Genomic DNA, 22,081 nt, shown 5'->3' on the forward strand with positions numbered 1-22,081 from the left:
TCTGATTGCCTCAGTTTACCATAGATTACCCAGCATCGGGCCTGGGAAAGTTGGCATGATGGGGAAGAAGTCTGCTGATTTCTAATGTAGAGATTTCAGGGAGGCGGGAGGTCAGCCCACCTGCAGCCACTCCTAAACCCTGGACCCGGGATGGCCGCCTCCCCTAAGCCATCGGGGGCTACAGGGTGGAGTCCTGGCTCTTTGAGAAGTAGAAGAGTGGGGAGAAGGACCCAGGTTGCCATCGGCAGATGGCTGGGAGGTGGGAGAAACTGACACAGACAGACAGACGCTCGTTTCTCTGTGAAGAGGAGGAGCCTGGGTGAGAGACGTTTCCAGGGCTGCACTCCCCACCCCCAAATGACATCTTCGACTCACATCTCCTCTCCCCCACCCTCGATCACCACCTGCAGATTCTGAACTGCGTCAACCCTGACAACGAGAACAGCCCGGAGATCCCAGTGAAGGTGTTAAACTGTGACACCATCACGCAGGTCAAGGAGAAGATCCTCGATGCAGTCTACAAGAACGTGCCCTACTCCCAGCGGCCCAGGGCTGTGGACATGGACTTGGGTAGGAGCCCTGGCCTTGGGGGCACCAGGGCAGCTCCTGAGGGCACTGGGGCTGGGGGGGCGGGCTGGGAAGATGGGACGCCCTGCCCAGCAGATGGCACCCCCTGGGGGCCTGCCTGGGTCCCCCTCCCAGGTGGGGAGCCGGGCGAAATCCTTCTCCCAGGGCACTGCCTGCTCAGACGTGGCCGCCTCCCAGGAGGCTCCTTCCAGCCTTGCACCCACAGAGCCCTGGACATCTTAAGTGCTGTCATTGTCCCCACTTCCGGGAGCCAGGGTTGCCAGGCCCCTAGAGAATGCCCCACGGGGCGGTCCCGGCCCCCGCCCCTCACACTGCTGCCCGCCCCCTCCTCCCAGAGTGGCGACAAGGCCGGATCGCCAGGGTCGTGCTACAGGACGAGGACATCACGACCAAGATCGAGGGCGACTGGAAGAGGCTAAACACGCTCATGCACTATCAGGTGAGGGGGCTTTGCACCAGGGACCCAGGCCCTCCCGAAATGCCCCCTAACTCTAAGGTTTGCTCTAAGGCCCTCAAGCCCTAAAAGAGTTTTGCTGTCGCCCCTATCTACCGGGGAATCCCTGGTAGCTCAGCTGGTAAAGAATCCGCCTGCAATGTGGGGGACCCTGGTTCAATTCCTGGGTTGGGAAGGTCCCCTGGAGAAAGGATGGGCTATCCACTCCAGTATTCTTGGGCTTCCCTGGTGGCTCAGCTGGTAAAGAATCCACCCGCTCTGCAGGAGATCTGGGTTCAGTCCCTGGGTCGGGAAGATCTCCTGGAGAAAGGAACAGCTACCCACGCCTGTATTCTTGCCTGGAGAATCCCACAGACTGTAGGAGCCGCTGTGGCCCATAGGGTCACAAAAAGTCGGACACGCCTGAGCAACTAAGCACAGCACAGCACAGCGCATCTCCTCTGTCTGACTCCTCCCTGAGTCCAGAGCGGCGATTCTCAGCCCCGCCTGCTGATTAGAATAACCAGGGGGATGTAAAAACACGAGTGTCCAGACTCATCCTGAGACAGTGACTTAAGCTCTGGGGTCCGGTGGGACCTTCCCATCCTATACAGAGTGTAGCTCTTCTCGTGCAGAAAAATCGCATCTTTCAGGGACAGGTTCAGAGGCGCCTGCCACTTTCTCTGACTTCTGACTAATGCGGCTTACCTTCCACTTCGCGCCCGCAACGAAGCAGGGAATTGAGTCTTAGTTTCTGCCGCTTACCCGCTGGTGTCCTTGCGGAAGCTGCTTAAGCGCTTGCTCTTCTCATCTGTAAAATGGAGTTAATGGTGATCCCTGCCCCGTGAAGTGGTGAAGCAGGTGGAGCGTTCAGCGCACCAGCAGACACACTAAAGGAACAGTCAAAAAAGACAAATCCCAGCCAAAGAACAGAAGATCCGAGAGGCAGCAGCTCTCACTCTGCTTGCTTCGCAGGGTAACTGCTCACAGCTGGGGTCTCCGTAAGATTAAGCACAGGTAGGCTGGTAGGGATTCTTAAAAAAATACTAAAATAGGAGCTGGAAAGGAGAGTCAGTGAGGGGAATTAACCAGAGGAAGCGCCTCGGGCTGCAGGACCCTGTGGGACTGCTTGATTAATAGCATCACTCTCTGTCCCTGCCTCACGCGGGGAGGGTGTGCAGGGCTGGCATGCTGGGCTCTCACACACTGAGATGCCAAGGGCCAGGAGGCTGGGGGTCCTAAAGGCCAGCAGGACCTGGCTGGGAGCCTTTCAGTGCACACAGAAAGCTAGGGGAGGGGTAAAATCCCCAAAACGTTCCCTTCCAGGCTCCATCCTCCTTGCATTTGCCAGGCTGACACCTGGCCTGGACTCCCACTCTAAATGGAGACTGTGAGGTATAGTGAGAAGAGAAGAGGGTTTGTGAGCGCTATTTAAACCCCTGCTTCCCCACTTGCCGGTGATGTGACTTTAATCTCCCTGAACCCTGAGCTCTTCATGAATGAGTGGAGACGCGGTCCTGAATTGCGAATGCGGTTGGGAATGTTAGAAACCACAGGCGAGGTTTACCAGGATGTGTATACCTCTCCACAGTAGCTATAATCACGCTGTTGATCCCGCCCCACCCCGCTTCACACTGAGGAAAGCATCCTGTAGCACAGTTGTAATGAACCAATTAGAACCGAAGAAGAAAGTGCAAAAGAAAAGAGCGTTGCGCCCCCAATTTATGTTTCTCAAAGGCAGCGATGCGCTGCTCCTCTGTCTTTGCTGCCCTAATGCTTAGTAACGGGCTGTCTGTCCTGTGACTCCCAGTCAGAAGAACGGAATATTCTTCATTACAGTGTTCATCACGCACAGCACTTTCAATTCCCCAATGTCATTTATCATTCATGTATTCATTCATTCCTCAAATATTTACTGAGATTTACTCTGTGCGAGGCACTTCCCACATGCCAGCCCTGAGTGACAGGGGACAACAGGGATTATTCTTCCCTTTGAGAGATGGTGGTGATGGTGGTGATGGTGAAGATGATGGTGGTGATGGTAATGATGGTGGTGATGGTGAAAATGGTGATGATGGTGGTGATGGTGAAGATGACGGTGATGATGATGGTGGTGGTGAAGATAATGGTGGTGATGTGATGATGACGGTGGTGATGGTGAAGATGATGGTGTTGATGGTGAAGATGATGGTGTTGATGGTGAAGATGACGGTGGTGATGGTGGTGATGGTGGTGGTGATGTGATGGTGACAGCAGTGATGATGATGGTGAGGATGATGGTGGTGATGGTGGTGGTGATGGTGATGTGATGGTGACAGCAGTGATGATGATGGTGAGGATGATGGTGGTGATGTGATGGTGAAGATGACGGTGATGGTGATGATGGTGATGGCGGTGATGATGGTGGTGATGTGAAGGTGATGGTGATGATGGTGAAGATGACAGTGGTGATAGTGGTGGTCGTGGTGGTGATGGTGATGATGGTGAAGATGACAGTGGTGATAGTGGTGGTCGTGGTGGTGATGGTGAAGATGGTGAAGATGACGGTGATGGTGATGATGGTGATGGTGGTGATGGTGGTGATGGTGATGATGTGATGGTGACGGTGATGGTGATGATGGTGGTGATGGTGATGATGTGAAGATGACGGTGGTGGTGAAGATGACAGTGATGGTGGTGATGGTGGTGATGTGATGGTGACAGCAGTGATGATGATGGTGAGGACGATGGTGGTGATGTGATGATGGTGGTGATGATGATGGTGAGGATGATGGTGGTGATGGTGGTGGTCGTGGTGGTGATGGTGAAGATGACGGTGATGGTGATGATGGTGGTGGTGATGGTGGTGATGTGACGGTGACAGCGGTGATGATGATGGTGAGGACGATGGTGGTGATGTGATGATGATGGTGAAGGTGATGGTGGTGGTCGTGGTGGTGATGATGGTGGTGACGGCGGTGATGGTGGTGGTGATGTGATGGTGACAGCGGTGATGATGATGGTGAGGACGATGGTGGTGATGTGATGGTGATGGTGATGGTGATGATAATCATAATAACAACAGTAACCCCAGCATTTACTGACTCTCACTGGGCACCAGGCACTGCGCTCCACCTTTACTCACTCTAACACCTTTAATCTTCACAGCAAACCTAGACACAATTGTTATCCCCTTTGACAAAGGAGACAGTTGAGGCACAGAGAGCTTAAGTGACTTTCCCGAAGCCGTGTCGCTAGTAAGTACAGAGGCAAGGTCAGACCCTGCCAGGCATCTTGACCACGGCTTGGCATCATGTGTTGGTCGAGAGAAAAACTGAAGCCTAAGGACAAGAGCGATTTAGTGATGAGAGTGGGAACTGAGTTGAACTGTGGTCATTCCAGTCACCTTGTGAATCTCTCTTTAGGTGACAACAAGCCATAAACGATAACGCAATCCATTCTCCCCAGGAGAATAAACCCGTGCCCCTGCCAGGCATTCAAGTATCATTTCTAGGATGCTAGTTGCAGAGTTCCTGAAAGATTGAGGTGGCGAGTTTCCCCTTTGTGTCAGACCTGGTGCAAGCTGCCCATGGTCCGCGGAGCTGCCCCCTCTGGGAAGTAACTATGCCTTGGCATCTTCCAGGCACTGTGAAGAGCCCTGGACCCTGCAGCTTTATGCCATCAAGTCAAAGCATTGCCCTCTTGTTACCCTCCCAGGAGTCAAAGGTCCTCGGAGCCCCTACAGGAGAAAAATCTGCATAACCTTAATTAACAAAGAGATTTTTAAAAACTTCCTGGGCTCCCGCAGATTTATAGGGAGGATGAAATTAAACACCACCGCTAAAACTGGCTATCAGGGAATCTCGTTAGCACTAATGTTCATTTATAGTTTGACTTCCCAACATTTAATTCTTTTTTGGTGGGAGAGAGGGACTGACAATTTAAGACCCAGAAAGATGGTTTTACGACTGGTGCAGCTATAAATCAAACTTATAAAGTTCATAAAAATTGTTAAAATAAAAAATGGTTTAATAGGAATGTTTTATGGCCCATAACATTATTATAGCTGTTTTATTCCCTCTGCGTTAGGGGTTTAATTGGATCGCCACAATTCTGGGGATTCTCCATTTTTATTGGATGGAGGGTAATCTTAAATCAAAATGGCCCCAAATGTCTTCAATATGGTGCCTCATTTATCAGCCATCGCCCTGCAGGCTGGGTGCTGAGCCTCGGCACCCTCACAGAGGACATGCAAGACACCTTCTTTGTCTGTTGAGTCCCCAGGAGCAGCTGCCCTCTGGGGAAGCTCCTCAAGGTGGCTGAACCATTATAGGACCCAGGCCAGAAAAAAATTAGAGCCAAAGGGAAAAATGGGCTCAGACCAGGGTGTCTTGAAATAAAATCCCGAATTAGAATGTGATGAGAAGAACACGTGCTCTGGAGCCCGACAGCCTGGTGGCCAATTTCAGCTCTATCGTATATGAAGCGTGTGACCTTGAAGGACGAAGCTCAGCCACTCAGGGCTTTGGTTCCTCCTCTGTAAAATGGGGACAGTCGTACGTAACTCACGGAACTGAAGGCAGGCTGGGCTACCCCAGCTCCCTCTAACAGAAACACAAACCACATGGATACCTTGACTTTTTTTTACTAGTCACATTTAAAAAGTAAAGATGAACAGATGAACGTGATGTTAACAACGTTGTCTCTAACACCACTGATCTGAGATAATTGTCATTTAAACACATAATCAACATAAACATTACTAATGAGACAGTTCGTATACCTTTATTCAGCCTCAGTCATTGAAATTCAGTGTATCTTGTACATTTCCAGCATACCTGAGCGCAAACACTTCCCAGGCATCTCCCTTTGGTCAAGTCAGACTGTAAAAGCCCAGCAGCTACAGGTGGCAAGTAGCTATCATACTGATAGCAGCAATGATTATTCCTAGCATTCCTCACCTCCGTACCCTCTACCCCTACCTATTCCGTCAGCTTCTAGAAGTATCAACAATCCCATTTCCCCAGGTGCCAACATCCACCCGAAGTGTCTCTCTCGTATCCTCCCCAGGTGTCAGACAGATCGGTGGTGGCCCTGGTCCCCAAGCAGACCTCTTCCTACAACATCCCCGCCTCTGCCAGCATCTCCCGGACGTCCATCAGCAGATACGGTGAGGACCGCAGAGGCGGCCTGGGCGGCCAGGGGCGTCTTCTGTGACTCCAGGGGCTGCTCCCCACCCCTGCGGACAGTGGGAGGCCTGTGCCGCTGCTGCAGCTGGCCTGCAATCAGAGGAGTCCGGAATGGCCTGTCTCCTCGGGGCTGTGGCACCAGATGGCACCGTGACTCTTTCCTTCGATAGCCCAGGTCTGATGGAGGCATCTGAAGGGCCCAGAACCAAGGAGGCCCTTGGATGGGACGTTCGCAGAAACCAGTCCCAGTGTATGCTTACTGTCCTGGCTGAATCATTAACAACGTCCCCCTTTAGCTCTCGGTGATACGGACCAAATAACTTCCCTGGTGGCGCAGATGGTAAAGAACCTGCCCACAATGCAGGAGACCCAGGCTCGATTCCCTGGGTTGGGAAGGTCCCCTGGAGAAGGAAATGGCCACCCGCTCCAGCATTCTTGCCTGGAGAATCCCATGGACAGAGGAGCCCGGGGGGGCTACAGTCTATGGGATCGCAAACAGTCGGACACAACTGAAGTGACTAACGCTTTCGCTTCGCTTCCCCTTTGGCTCTCAGTAGTACCCCGATGTGGGCACTGGGGTGGCCATCCCAGGCCTTCCAGCCCCGAGTGCTGGGTCCCCAGTGCCCTCTGGGGATGAGGTTGAGGAGTTTCCGTTCCTCTAGTTCTGGGTGGTGCTAGGCTTCGAGCCGTCCAGCCAAAGGACCCTGCAGGCCTGAAGGCAGCAGTTGCAGGCGGGGCTCAGGCAGCTCTGTATTCTGGGCCCTAAGTAGGAAGGAGCCTTAACTCCCGAGAGGGAGCTTTTCCATCCACAGACCCTTAGTGTCCACACTTCGATCAGAGCCCCGTGAGAATATCTGGCTGACATCCCACCTATTGATTGGTCTTTGCTGGAAGCGTCAGGGATGGAGGTACTCCTGTATTCCCCAGGGCCACTCCAGCTCACAGAATTTCCAGAGCCTCGTTTTGGTAACAGGATTTCAGGCTGTCCTCACACCAGCCAAGCATCACTAAAATAACTCACCAAACGTGAAACCCCAAGGGCTCCCTTCCAATCAAGACCAGCTTGTTCTTAGTGAGGGCAGCAGTGGGGCAGGGATTCTAGAAGGGTTCTACCAGCAAGGGTGAGGAAACGCGCCGCTCACGGGCCTCCGCCGCTCCCTTCCCCGCAGACTCCTCCTTCAGGTACACAGGCAGCCCCGACAGCCTGCGGTCGCGGGCACCCATGATCACCCCGGACCTGGAGAGCGGGGTCAAGGTGTGGCACCTGGTGAAGAACCACGACCACGGGGACCAGAAGGAGGGGGACCGGGGCAGCAAGATGGTGTCAGAGATCTACCTGACCCGGCTGCTGGCCACCAAGGTAACAGCCCCTGCTCTGCCTCGGCCCAGGGAGGGCACCCCAGAGACGTGTCCTGCCCCAGCCCCTACCCGGCCCATGGCGTAGGAAGGATCCCATGGGCTCTGCCCCTCAAGGGGACCCACCTGGACAAGGAGGGCCTCGTCCTGGGGCACACTTACCTAGAGATCAGGCCACTGCTGTTTTCTACCCTGCGGCAAAAATCACAGTGGTCTGCCCGGCTCACTCAAAAGCTCCCCCGTTACTCCGCAGAGGACCAGTGCTCTCGCTTCTGGGTCCCCATACCCTTCAAGAAGATACTGGGGTTTTTATTGGTAAATATGAGATGGACGGACATGCCGTCTTCCTCTATCAGTGCCTTATCTACCACTTTCTGCCCACACTGGGAGGAAAAGCGTGAAGCCCTGGTCTGTCTGGTAGTCTAAGGGAAAGCTTCCCCTTCCCCATTCCATCACGTGTGTGCGTGCTAAGTCGCTTCAGTCAAGTCCAACTCTTTGCCACTTCATGGGCTGTAGCTTTCCAGGCTCCTCTGTCCGTGGGATTCTCCAGGCAAGAATACTGGAGTGGGCTGCCGTTTCCTCCTTCAGGGACTCTTCCTGACCCAGGGATCAAACCCATGTCTCTTGAGTCTCTTGCATTGGCAGGTGAGTTCTTTACCACTAGCCACCTGGGAAGCCATCTCATCTACCCCCACAAATGCTGACAGAAGCTGAGATCTAAAGCAGCCTGCCAGCCTCCCCAGCAGAGAACAGTATACCTATAAGCATAGCAACCATATATAGCTTGTATTTGACAGGACTCTCCTCCACTGAACCAACAAAAATGCTGCTGAAATTCTAATACAGTGGCTTCTCAGACTTGTTCCCTGAAGTGTCACAGAAATACACCATTAGAGAATGTGTCTCAAATTTTGCTTCAAATAATATGCTGATGAGAGACCAGACTTCCCAAGTGGCTCAGTGGTAAAGAATCCATCTGCCAGATCAGGAGATACAGGAGATATGGATTCTGTCCCTGGGTCAGGAAGCTCCCCAGGAGGAGGGCATGGCAACCCACTCCAGTATTTGTCTGGGAAATCCCACAGACAGAAGAGCCTGGTGGGTTACAGTCCATGGGGTTGCAAAGAGTTGGACACAACTTAGCAGCTGCATGCTCACAAAGAGACACCAAAAGGTTGGACATTTACTGACCTTCAGAGATGTTTCTTAAACCTGCAAACTGTGGGCCCCAGGCCCAGCCTTGGCCCTGCCCGCCGATACCCTCCAAGGCCCCGTGATCAGGGCTGTGCCTGAGCGTTCTTGGATCTGTACCCTCCGCCCCGCCCTAACTCCAGACCCCACTTATCCCAGGCTGCTAACACAGTGAGCCCTTTCACACCTTCCTGCCAGACCCTCTGTGGTCCTCCCCTGCTCCTGCTGGGAGGGTCCCCGTCCTCTGGCTGGTTCTTTAGATGGCCTCTCATACCCTCTCATACCAGCCTGTGCCGCTCATTCCCTGTGGGAAGCCTGAGCTCAGAGCACTTGCTGTCTTTGATCAAACTCCCCCTGCCCACACCCACCTGGCAGGGACACAAGCATAAGTGTGCATGTGGCTCCTGGTTGGAGGCGGTTCTTCCTGGAAACCTGCAGCCCATCAGTCCTTCCCACCTCCCCGACACCCCAGAAGGACCCTCGTTCCCCCACCTCCGCCGTCCTGTCTGCACAGCCTGGTGTTGCAGACAGATTTCCGAGGGAGGGTCAGTCCAAGCAAGGCACCATCCGGCCTGTGCGTCTGCTGCCGGCCCCCCTCCCCCACCTCACCCTCTCCCACCGCCCCTCCCCCAGGGCACCCTGCAGAAGTTCGTGGACGACTTGTTTGAGACCTTGTTCAGCACTGTGCACCGGGGCAGCGCGCTCCCCCTGGCCATCAAGTACATGTTCGATTTTCTGGATGAGCAGGCAGACAGACACAGCATCCATGACACAGACGTGCGGCACACTTGGAAGAGCAACTGGTAAACCCCTCGGGCAGCCCAGGGCGGGCTGCAGCCCGGCGAGGCCAGGACCAGGGCGTGGGGGCGTGGGGTAGGGCCCAGCAGGGACCAGGGAGATGGGGGCGTGGGGTAGGGCCCAGCAGGGACCAGGGGGTGGGGGCGTGGGGTAGGGCCCAGCAGGGAGCAGGGAGATGGGGGCATGGGGTAGGGCCCAGCAGGGACCAGGGGGTGGGGGCGTGGGGTAGGGCCCAGCAGGGACCAGGGGTTGGGGGCCTGGGGTAGGGCCCAGCAGGGACCAGGGAGATGGGGGCGTGGGGTAGGGCCCAGCAGGGACCAGGGGGTGGGGGCGTGGGGTAGGGCCCAGCAGGGACAGGGAGATGGGGGCATGGGATAGGGCCTAGCAGGGACCAGGGGGTGGGGGCGTGGGGTAGGGCCCAGCAGGGACCAGGAAGATGGGGGGGTGGAACCTGTTCTCTGCTGTGGCTGGGTAATCCAAGGCTCCTAGGACAAACATACGCTCCACAGAGCTGATGTGTGCCCCAGGCGCAAGGCAGGGCCCTCCCGGCCCAGGGCCCAGCACCAGGACACACACACTGGAGCTCCTGCCCTTTCAGGCCGAGACCCTTCCCCAGGCCACGCCTCCTCCTTTCTAACTTGTGATTCTCGGGAGAGGGAGCCGGGGGGAACCCACACACAGAGCCACATCCCAGACGACCGAGCAGCGGGCCAGGCAGTGTGGGGCCTCCTGAGCACAGCAGAGTCTCGGGCACGTCCTGGCATGAGGAGAGCCCTGCATTAAACTCAGACCCCTGGGGAGGCTGGCCAGTGCCGGGGGAGAGCTTGCACCTGCGGTGAACTTGAGCTCACCAATGAGCGAAGGCTGTTGCACACGCGACCCCTTAAGGCCCAGCTCCGTGGCTCTCAGGAAGCCGCAGGCAGGAGGTCCCACGGGCCTGACTCCATCCCCGGAGGGGCCCTCCTTGGGCAGACCCAGCGGAGGGAGAGACGGCTCCCCAAGGCCCTTCGCACAAGACGTCTCTCTGCTGGGTTTTGAACCTGGATCTCAGACCACTCTGAAGACAGGCCCTCATGTCCCGCCAGGCCTGGCCAAGAGCCAGAGCACAGACCTTCCCTCAGGAAGGAGCAGAGAGAGGGCAGAGAGGAGGGCCAGGCCTGGAGTTGGGCAGGCCGCCCACACAGCTGTCTGGACTCACCCCTTACCTCAGAAAACAGAGCCGGCACAGATGGGCCCCGGCTGTTATTTAGGAATCCAAAGTCCTAGCAACCAGCCAAACACTGGGGGAAAACCCGGCCTTGGACCCCACCTATTCCTCCCTTTCTGGGGTGTTGTGGCTGCCAAGCCCTCCAGAGGCCGCAGCTTTTGATCACAGCAGAGCGAAGCGAAGAGGTCTGGTGGTCTTGGGGCGTGGAGCCCCCCAGGGCAGGCCCCTGAGACCGGCCTTCCGTCCGCATTCCCAGGGCCCGTGCTGTGGCTCTGCCGTGGCTTTGGCGCTCCCCTCCACCGCCACCCCCAGGCCGGCCCGGAAATCAAGAGAAAGTTCTGGATTGTCCTCCTCCCCGTGCCCGCTGTATCTGGGCAAGTCATAGAAACGCCCTCCCCTGGAGTTGTGGCAGGGACAGCCCTCTTAGCCAGACCTCAGATTCCTAATGTCCAAGGAGAGAACACTGGAAGTTTTCAGAGCTGCTGGGGAAGGGAGAGTGGACCAGAGGAGCCACCTCTTCCCCCAGGCCGCCCCCTCCAGGTTAAATGAAGGATCCCTCGTTTCACTGCAGAGATAGGCAGAAGTTCTAATGGAAGGCCTTGGATCTGGGCAAAGCTGATCTTTCCCAACACTTGGCATGGGCCTTGGAGACATTTGGGAAGGTCTGGGGTCCAGGAGATTCAAGAGACAAGGAAGGAGAGAGGGGAGGTCAGCCCAGAGGACAAATGGGGACAGAGCTCACTGCAGAGAGGAGCCCAAAGAGTTAAGGGCCAGCGGGCGGCTGGAGAGGAGGCCAAGTTGGAAAAGGCCACAGAAACAGCAGCTGTTCTGGTTTTGAAGGGGAATAAATGGGCTTATCCTCCTCACGGCCAAAGGAGCAGAGAAAACGCATTCTCCTCCGATTATAAATTCCCCGAGTCGCAGAAAGAATTCTCCTAACGACTGATCAGTTGCTCTCAGGGTGGGAAAAACGCAGAGCCCCAGCGAGTCATTCCCAGCGTGCCAACAATGGCCTCCTCTTCTGCCTCTGCCCCTGCCCAGAGCTGAGAACGCCCTGGGGAGCGCCCTGAAAGAGCTGTTCCCAGGGGAGCCCATTCCTCCGCCCAGCGTGGCGGGGCCAGCCCTGGGAAGCGGCCAGCCAGCCTGGCTGGGCGGGGAACCCAGGTGGGGCCTTTGTGCCCACTCCGAGGCTGGGGCTGCTGCCCCGTCCTTCCGGACAATGGCTGCGGTCACCAGGAAGGGGCCTCTGGGAGCCTGGGGGCTTTGTCTGGGGCTCTGAGAAAGCGGTGCAGGCCCTCTAGACTTAGGCTCCCCCAGGGGCACAGGAGTCTTTGGGAAAAACCTCCAGGAGGAAGTAAAGCCACCCATGCCCACCTCGGAGCTGTTGAAGCACGAGGTCAGCGCCTCCCGTTAGGGCACAATGGGGCTCCTTCTCTTCCAGCATCAGTCAAAGCTAAGGCTTAATTCGCAGCCCTGGCTGGACCAGTTGTCTGTGATTCCGTTCCCTTGCCCTTCGGAGAGAATTTTGCATTTGTGGGGTTGGGAGGAATATTAGTGGATGGCACGGGGCCGGGCCCGGACGCAGCCCTCAGAGACCCCTCTGCCCTCTCCTCCAGCCTCCCTCTGCGCTTCTGGGTGAATGTGATCAAGAACCCCCAGTTTGTATTTGACATCCACAAGGGCAGCATCACGGATGCCTGCCTCTCCGTGGTAGCCCAGACCTTCATGGACTCTTGCTCAACTTCAGAGCACCGGCTGGGCAAGGACTCGCCTTCCAACAAGCTGCTCTACGCCAAGGACATCCCCAGCTACAAGAGCTGGGTGGAGAGGTCAGTAGTATCCTGAGGACCGGTCCAGCCCCCAGTGCCTGCTTCATTCCCTTCTCTGGGCTTCACTGACCAAGAACTCAAAGCCCTGCTTGTGGTCCCTTCCAGACCTCATGCTCACCTCTTTCTCCTTTGCCCAGAGTTCCTGCTGGGGGAGGAAAAGGGAGCTTTGCACCCCCTGAGTCAGATTTAGCATTCTGATCACCCTTTACTGAGCATATGCTAAGCATCCAGCACTTTGATGAAGATGTTGTATGTATTATCTCACTAAAATACCAGCAGAGCAGTGAAGTAGGTCTTATTATCATCCCCTTTTTACTGAGGAGGCCACTGATGCCAAGTGACTTACCAAGGACACACAGCTAGCAGGGCGCTGACCTGGAATGTGAATACTGAGAGTCTGGTCACAGCGCTGCAGACTCTGGCCTGAAGGAGAACAAGTGTCCAGGCCCCAAACTCAGCTTGAGAGCAGAGGCCAGAGCAAGCTTCATTAGAAGAGGAACAGGGAAGCAGGAGGGGACACCCATCCTTTCTGGGGTCCTGGGGTCAGGGGACGGATAGGCGAGTCTTTGCTGAGCCCCTCACCAAGGAGCCTGTCCTCTCTATGGCAGATACTATGCAGACATTGCCAAACTCCCCGCCATCAGTGACCAGGACATGAATGCCTACCTCGCCGAGCAGTCCCGCCTGCATGCCGTGGAGTTCAACATGCTGAGTGCCCTCAATGAGATCTACTCGTATGTCAGCAAGTACAGCGAAGAGGTGAGGCAGAAACCCGCCCCAAGAGGGCCAGGCAGGTTAACCAGAAAGCCGGGCTCCATCCTTAAACAACAGCAATGGGTGGTAATTCCGAAAACATTCACGGAGTCAAAAAGTCAGCCGCTCTTCCTTTGGAAGGCAACCTGTCCTCTCCTGATTCATCCTGTGCTTTCTTACGCCTTATTTTGTCTTGTCTTCATTGCTAATGCAATACGTAACACTTTTATTGAATATTGTCATTGTTGCCCAGTTCAAAGTAGATGATGAATTTCATCCCTTCTGAAAGAGCGAATCAGACTATTCTTTGCAGTTGGGCAGAAGCTGTCAGCTGAAATATTTCAGACAGACAGGTGGACACGGCTAGACCCTGAAGAGGACAACTTCAGGACAGCAAGTCTTGCATCAGCATCGTACCTGAACACAGTAATAGCAGTGGTCATCGTGGTCATAGCTAACGCTTACACAGCACTTCCTGTATGCCTAATGTTTTAAAAGCTTTCGATAAACACATGCATACACACACATACGTATATCATACCCCTGTTCAGGTGATCATCCGCGTTATTTAGAGTTGTGCTCGTTTGGCAGGATGGAAAGGCAGACGGAAGGATGAAGGGTGTGGGGAAAGCCATCTCGCATGCTGAGTGCTGAGCCTGCCCACCTTTGTTTTCATCCCTCAGCTCATCGGCGCGCTGGAGCAGGACGAGCAGGCACGGCGCCAGCGGCTGGCGTACAAGGTGGAACAGCTCATCAACGCCATGTCCATTGAGAGCTGAGAGATGGAGCCTCCCATTCCTGGGAAGAGGGACCCACGAAAGCTGTCACACTGGGTGTCTCAGAAGGAAGGACAAGTGAAGGGGGTCAGGCCCCAGAGCTTGCTGTCTCCTGAGACCCTAACCCTGGGGAGAGGGGAGGGCCCCTCTCCCCACGCCAGCCAAGTTTCGTCCCAGCTGGTCCCTGCAGGGAGAGACCAGCAGCATCACAGCCACCCACGACGAGAGGGATGCAGGGGCCTGGAGAAGGTGGTTCTTCAAGCTGAGAGGCGCAGCTGGGCACGGTTCTGCCTCTGTGACTGCTGCTTTGCATGAAAACTCATTTGATGTATATTGGGGAAATAATGAGAACTTTATTTAATTTTTTTTTAAGAAAAAGGAAAACCAGAAATAAAACAAAAAGCCTCCCTGTTCATCCCGTCCAACTTTCGTTTAATTCTGCTTTCTGTCCCCCTTCCTTCTTTTGCCCCTGTCCCTCCTTCCTCGCACAACTCCTGGTTCCCAACAACTGGAAAAAAAGCCTACAAAGAGATGCTGAGAGAAATTGATCGTTTCCTTGCCTTTGAAACCTTCTTTGTCTAAGAAGTGAGGAGGAGAAGAATGAGCACAAGTTGGCACCAAACGCTCCGAAGGAAGAGTGGCCGATGAAGCCAGAAGAGGTGGGGAAGGTGGGACTTTGCACCAACAGCCGAGCCCCCAGGCTCCACCTGCTGACAGAAAGCTGAGCTTTATGTCCGCACGTCCGTGCGTCCTCTTCTCCAGCAGACATGTGTGTCTCAAGAGCACCGATGCTTTTTGCTACTGTTTGGTTGTTTTCTTTAAACCCAAACCTCAACAAGTGAGGAGCTGATTTTGGTACTTTTCCTTCGGGTTTCCCTACAGTGACTACCAGACATGAGAGCTGGGCCTCTCTCAGAGGGGACACCCGGTCTCCCGAAGGATGCTGGGCAGCTCTGCCTTATATCCATCCCCGTTGTAAACCAGGCTCGCCGGGAGCAGGGCCCTGGAGGAGCGCGGGCCAGGCCTCTGGGAGGTTCCATTCGGGAGCCGACGGGGGGACATGGGTGTTCAGACTCTGCTCCAGTCTGCCCGTGGTTTCTTACAATTAAAAAGAAAACAAAAATCAAACACTGTTTACAGCAAGCAATACTTGAAGAGCATAGGTTCAAGAAGCTGCAGTATTTATTGTTGTGCTTTCTTTGTTTTATTCTCTTGTGCCTAGAGAGGGGAGATGACCCTTTGCTCGTACGCGGACGCTCCTGATGGTCTGAGCACTAGAGAGGCCGCCGTAGAGAGGACGATAGCATCCCCAGGCTGCGTCTTCTGCCTCTCTCTCTCTCTCTCTCTCTGCCTCTCGCGTCCTCCTGAGTTCAAAGGACTAATGGGTGGCTTCTCACTGGGCTTCTCTCTTTCCTGCTGACACCTAAATCCATGGATGCCCAGCCGTCCTGAGTGTAGTTTCCAGATAAAGAGACCAAAGCTCCACGCCCTGATCCGGAGGCCCTGTGGAAGGCAGTGGGGGCATCTCGAGGAAGGACCCCCACAACACTGGTGCAGAGCCCTGGTGATTGGACAGCCACCAGCTTCCAGGCCTCCTACCCTGGTGAGGATCCAAGCAGCCAGCTCCAAGTTCTCTGCAGGCAGCCACAGAGAGGGTGGAAAGGATGAGAGAAAGGCGAGGGATGGGAAGAGAAGCCGCTGGAGAGGTCCCATCTGCCTTGCTCTGCAAGGGGCCGCAGTGCTGGGAAGTGGGACCGGGGAGAGACCAGACCAGGGTCACTTCCTCTGTAATTAACTCGGCCTCGGCTCCTCTGGGCCAGGATTTACCTTCAAACCCTTCCAGTTTCCAGAGACTCTGCTGACCACACTGCATTGCCAGGAAGCAGCCGGGGAAGGGGGAGCTCAGAGGGCTGGCTTCGATGGCTGGCATGTGGCTTTGGATCGCTGTGCTCCCCGCACGGCAGACATCACCGGGTCACCTCAGGTCCGGTTTCTTGCCTGAATGCGGCTGACAAATGGGACGAGAAAAGCATTCAGCAAAATACTCAGGAAACGTGCTGTTTTCATTATAATTCACAACCAGCCATGCCAAGACCACTTCCTTCTGATAATCCACTTCTGCTAAAAGTTTCTCTGGGCCCTGCGAATAGCCTGAAAGAAATCCTAATGACTGGCCTTCTGCACTAAGCCAAAGTGTTCGCCCTTCGTAGCACCCAAAGCTTATCAGCTCAGAGCCCACGCTATATGGGGATGAAAGGCGAGGAGATACCGGCAAGGGGAGTGTGAGCGGGGGACTCTGTGCTGCCCACAGATGAGCGCGGCTCCTCCCCTCGTCTTGTTTCTGAGCTCCAAATGAAGGTGGTCTGGTCACACCGCTGCTTAGATCGGCACCTCGGGCTTTGCTCCACCAAGATGTAAAAGCTAGACATCTCAGCTGCGTCATGACCAACCCTGACCTCCATGCATCTACCCGCTGTTTCCCAGAGGCTACTTTTGGTGACCACTTACCACCCCTGGGGCTGAGTCCCTGATGGTCTGGTAGGGGGAGTGGGAGAATGGTAGGGGATGGTCGCTCAGAGAGTGGACACGAGAGGCATCACCACCTTTCTCGGGATTTCTCGGGACGACTGGGCAAGGGGGGCTGGCGAAGGAGGTGGCAGGGGGCATCCCTAAAGAAGGAAGGAAGATCAAGGAAAACTACACGGGACTCATCAGGCCATGAGGGTAAAGGTTGTAGAGCCTTGCTTGGCTTTGGGTCACCAAGAGTCCATGGCCTGCAGGATGGGAGGAGAGGGCCTCCCTCCTCACCGCCATCCAACATGGAGATGCCCCAACCTCATGTAAGGACTGAGTGTTCATTTCACAGCCTCTGCCCCCACACAACGCCATCCATCTCGGAGGGAAGCCAAGAGAGACTGCTGTCTCTGAAAGTTTGATCCAGCTCCATCTTGTTTCACCAAAGTGTGCAAGAGACAGTTTACCAGAAAAGGGCAAGCACCCTAGAAAATGCCTTTGGCAAGACAGAGGGTGTCCACGCCCGAGGTGGGCGAGCTGACCTGAGCCCCTCTAGCTGGCCTGCTGCCGCCTCCCCACCTCCACAGGGGCTCCGGGGCTTCCGGGCCTGCCCCCAACTCCTGTCACCCCGCTCCAGCCCAGTTCAGAACTGTCTCTGATCCACTTCTGATGGAGCGCTCCCCATCCTTGGAAAGTTCAGTCATTGAAAGCAAGGAGCCCCTGGGAGCCTCACTCGTGGGATGGAGCTGTTTCCTGCATGCATTCATTCATTCAGGGAGCATTCCTGAGCTAACACTGTTCCCCAGGCCCTGCTCCAGGTGCTGAGGAATGAACGAGATTGAGAAGGACCTCCTTCTAGCGCACAGACATTCTTCCACTTGCTGGTTCCTATCACCACCTTAGCCCTCCTCCCAGACCTGCAGAGGGCACGCGTTTTGGAGGAAAGGGGAGCAGAAAGGCGGAAGAAAGCTGACTGACCCAGCTGCCTTACCTGCTTCCGGGGACAGTCCTCCAGCCACAAGGGCCTTTCTTGTCCCCACCGCTGTCGTCTCTTCTGGTGGCCCTCCACCTGCCTCTTGAGCTCCTGACCTTCCTCCATTTCCACCAGATGAGGACAAGAAATAACAGTCAAGGCCCCTGGCCCTGGTGAGCACGAAGCAGAAGCGATGGATGGGGTGGGCTGGACTGCGATGGTCTGGGCAGCACAAATAAGGAATGTTTCTAGAAGCCTCTGGCTGATCAGCCTCCAGGTGCATCCCAGTTGCCACACCTGCCACCATTCAGTTCAGTTCAGTCGCTCAGTCATGTCCGACTCTCGCAACCCCATGGACCGCAGCATGCCAGGCCTCCCTGTCCATCACCGATTCCCGGAGTTTGCTCAAACTCATGTCCATCGAGTCAGTGATGCCATCCAGCCATCTCATCTTCTGCCATCCCCTTCTCCTCCCGCCTTCATCTATTAACCCGTGGCAAATACTGAGCCGGCAGCTGCCCAGAGTGGGGCCCGCTGCTCCTTGCCACGCTGTGTCCTGACTCAGGCTCCTGGGGCCTGGCCATGGACAGGAAAGAACTGAGGCTCAGGGGTGGGAGCTCTGTGGGTGAGAGGACGCAGGGGAGTTTGGCGGACCCAGGGCGGTGGAAGCGGACCCTGTGGGTTCAGGGCCTTCTGGTGCCTTGTCTCAGGAAGAAGCTTTGAGAAGGTGGCTGCATCCTCTTCGTCACCCCGCCTCTCTTCCCCTACCTCTTCCCTTTCTGCCAGTTTCCCCAAGAGTGAAGGTGGGGCTCTGGGGCTCACGACGTCATGGATGAGAGATGAAGTTTCACCCCTGGTATTAGGGAGGTCCTGGGAGACAGGGCCTCAGCCCCGTCAGCAAACTGGGAAGTCTTGTGGACATGCTGACTACATTCCCTTCTGTCCTTTGTGCTGCGGCCTCAGGGTAGAGGGGAGGCCCGCCCGGATTTCGGTCACGGCCCTGACTCCGTCCTCCTGTGCTGTCCGACGTCGGCACCACAGCAGGAGAACGTGCTGGAACGTGGCTCCCCCTGCAAAGCAGATATTGCCAGGTGTATCAGGGAGGGGGGACAAGCTCTTTAGACCACGAGACGAGGGACCTGAGCCCGCCTGCCTCTCCCCTCAACTGTTCCTTCCCAAACCCACTCTTCTTGACACACTGGAATCTGTATTATATATATATATTTTTAAGAAAATAGAATAATAGCTGTCTGGTTTTGTTGTTTTTACAGGTGTTGTGAAATTAAAGCTGTAAGAAAATTACGTATTTAAAATGTTCCAATAAAATGAGTTTTTTTGTTACTCTAATATATTATTGTGTACCTATTGTAAATATGAAACACTCCTATTTTGCAAGCCAAGGACACAATTTGTACTGTTGTTATATATAAATAAAGTTTACTGGATAAAAATCCTTATATTGTCAAAGAAACGTGGTTGTTCGGTAGCATATACGCAGAATAACGTTTCATGGATATATTTAAGAAGAGGGTACTCATGGGAAGATGAGCTAAGTTGTTTTGAGGGACTCCTAGAATTCTCTCTGGAGCTGGAGCTTATGAATGTCCAGTTATCAATGTCAACACACACACACATGCACACACACACACGCACACGAGAATACACACTGTGGAGCTGGAATTTATTAATGTCCAGTTAACAGTGTCAAAACACACACACACACACACACTGGAGCTGGAGCTTATGAATGTCCAGTTAACAGTGTCAACACACACACACACGCACACACACACAAACACACACACACACACACACACACACACACACACTGGAGCTGGAGCTTATGAATGTCCAGTTAACAGTGTAAACACACACACACACACACACACACACACACGCACTGGAGCTGGAGCTTATGAATGTCCAGTTAACAGTGTAAACACACACACACACACACTCACACTCACACACACACACACACACACTCTGGAGCTGGAGCTTATGAATGTCCAGTTATCAATGTCAACACACACACACATGCACACGCACGCACACGAGAACACACACTGGAGCTGGAGCTTATGAATGTCCAGTTAACAGTGTCAACACACACACACACACACACACACTCTGGAGCTGAAGCTTATGAATATCCAGTTAAGTGTCAACACACACACACACACACACACACACACACACACACACTCTGGAGCTGGAGCTTATGAATGTCCAGTTAACAGTGTCAACACACACACACACACACACACACACACACACACACACACTCTGGAGCTGGAGCTTATGAATGTCCAGTTATCAGTGTCAACACACACACACACTCACACTGGATTGCACCCATAGGTGAACACTGCCCCCTAGCCCCAAAACCCAGAACATTGCTTTTCTCCAACAAGAGGCTGACAGTGCAGATCTGAGATCGAGGTACTTTCCTGGGGGTGAAAGAGGTCTCCAAAGGAGGAAATCCACCCGCAGTGCTTCCTGAAAATTGCATTCATTTCTTTCTATTAAACACTTTAAGCACCTACCATAGCCTGGCATTGTGGTGAGTGCTGGGGGACGAAACACTAAATGAGAAAGACAGCCTTTGCCTTCATCAGCCTGAGAGTCATAAGGATCCTGAAAAAGGAGTGTCTCAACAGGGCCATGGAGGAATTTTACGGGCTGTTATTTTTTTAATTCTCCGTAGCAGGATTAAGTGTGAATCAAGGGAAAGAGGAGAGAGACAGTGTGTGCTTTTAGATCCAGCCCAGGGGAGAGGCCTGGGGTTAAAGCAGTTCAGACTGACGTGGAGTCCAGAGGCAAAGAGGCCTCCAGGTAGGGAGCTGAGGTTTGGCCTGAGGGTGCCATGTCCCATCCACCTCTCTTTCCCAGTTTTGCTTTCTCGTGTTCCAGAGTGTGGGGGTGATTCTTCCACTCTCAGCTGCTAAAAGGAGCAGATGAGGATAACTCGTCAATTTGACATCTCAACTGAGCATGCCAGGAAACCACCGCTCTCCCCCACCACGAGATCAGAACTGTGTCTGGGCCCACAGCCTCGCCCCCAGCACCAAGAGGGGAGGGTCCTTAAGGATAAGACACAGCCCTCACCTCAGAGAGTCTCCAGTCTGATGGTGGAGACAGCCCCTGCCTTCAGGGTGACTCCAGCCAGACAGGGGAGGCACAGACCCTGATCTCGGGGATAGCCCAGTTTTATATGGACAGACCACGCATGTATGAATGGGGCCTAGGAAATTTTGATTTCAAAAACTTTTTGAAATGATTTCAAAATGATTTTGAAAAACAAAATCATATCAACAAGTGCATGTTGATAAATCTAGGACATGCTAGAGTTATGAGATTATTGTAGATTGAAGAGACAATTCCTATGAAGAGATTTCAGTGCCTATTCTGCAGCCTCTGAGTTTAGGGTGTTGTGTGTACACACACACACACACACACACACACACTCGCTTCTGGCAAGAGTGGAGGGATGCGTGGTGGTCCTGAGGGTGAGGAAATGCAAGCACAGCACCCTGGAGGGACAGGAGATCACGTCGCCCGGGTCTGTGTGTGGTTAGTGCATCATTTTCAATTGCACGCAGGGTTTTGTTGTGAGTGCACCAGGCTATTTGGCTAACGTTAAACCATCCTCCGCTTCTCTTCTAAATGCAGACCTTGAGCGCTGGAGGCACTCTGTTCCACCTCACTGACAAAACTATAATCCTTCCTCAGCAGAAGCACTGGCATGGCCCCGGCCAGCTCCTGGAGGCTCGGCGGCGTGAGGCAGTTAGACGAGACTGTCTTCCGCCACTGCTGCCTGGGGACCCTGGGGTCAGCTGGGCTGGGACGCAGGCCCATATGGGCTGGATGGAAGAGGCCATTTCTCTGCATGGAGTCTTGTACCCCAAACTTTCTCCAATCTTCTTCCCAACCCCCCAACGTGTCTCCCCTCAGCAACTTGAACTTGAGGCACCACTGTTATTGAATATCTGCTGCAGAAACTACTATCCTCAGGGAAGGAGGAAATTGTGGAGGAGGGAATCCACCAGGCATCTGTCTGTCCCGCTCACGGTCGTCGTCCCAGGACAGAGCACAGGACGCACCGGATGGACCTGAAGCAGGTGCCCGATCAGAAGCTTCTGGATGAATGAATGACGACATGGCAGGGAGCTATGAACCACCTCCTTATTGCAGACACTGAAACATCCTCTTTTTCAGGGTCTCGTGTGATAGGCAGATTCCATTTTTATAGTCTGAGGAGCAGAGAGGTTAAAGGGTTTGTTTAAGGTCACACAGCTACTCTGCTCTTTCCACTGCACAACACTGCCTTCCATTCGCTCTAGAACCATTTAATACTTGAAAGTCTTCCCAGACCTTGATCCTTGGCCTCGTAACAGGCAAGTGCTATGAGCGCAGGCTTCAGCATCCATTACTAGCCGCCGTCGCTCGATACGATCACTGTCAACCCATCGCGTCACTAAACCTGGCTCTGCTA

The 22,081-nt window shown here is 54.3% G+C and overlaps 1 protein-coding gene across 2 annotated transcripts in view; it reads left to right on the top strand.

The window, feature by feature from the left end:
• PLXNA2 (plexin A2) overlaps positions 1–15,328 on the top strand; it is a 228,314-nt gene extending 212,986 nt beyond the window's left edge. For both annotated transcript variants that reach the window (XM_052654101.1, XM_052654102.1), the window contains exons 25-32: positions 411–570; positions 924–1,027; positions 6,071–6,170; positions 7,359–7,549; positions 9,370–9,539; positions 12,358–12,570; positions 13,179–13,329; positions 14,007–15,328. In XM_052654101.1, the coding sequence (XP_052510061.1) occupies positions 411–570; positions 924–1,027; positions 6,071–6,170; positions 7,359–7,549; positions 9,370–9,539; positions 12,358–12,570; positions 13,179–13,329; positions 14,007–14,102 (1,185 nt within the window). In that variant the 3' untranslated portion in view covers positions 14,103–15,328. The remainder of the gene's footprint in view (positions 1–410; positions 571–923; positions 1,028–6,070; positions 6,171–7,358; positions 7,550–9,369; positions 9,540–12,357; positions 12,571–13,178; positions 13,330–14,006) is intronic.
• Positions 15,329–22,081: the final 6,753 nt, after the last annotated feature.

Source organism: Budorcas taxicolor, chromosome 16, assembly GCF_023091745.1.
Source record: "Budorcas taxicolor isolate Tak-1 chromosome 16, Takin1.1, whole genome shotgun sequence".
Classification (NCBI taxonomy): domain Eukaryota; kingdom Metazoa; phylum Chordata; class Mammalia; order Artiodactyla; family Bovidae; genus Budorcas; species Budorcas taxicolor.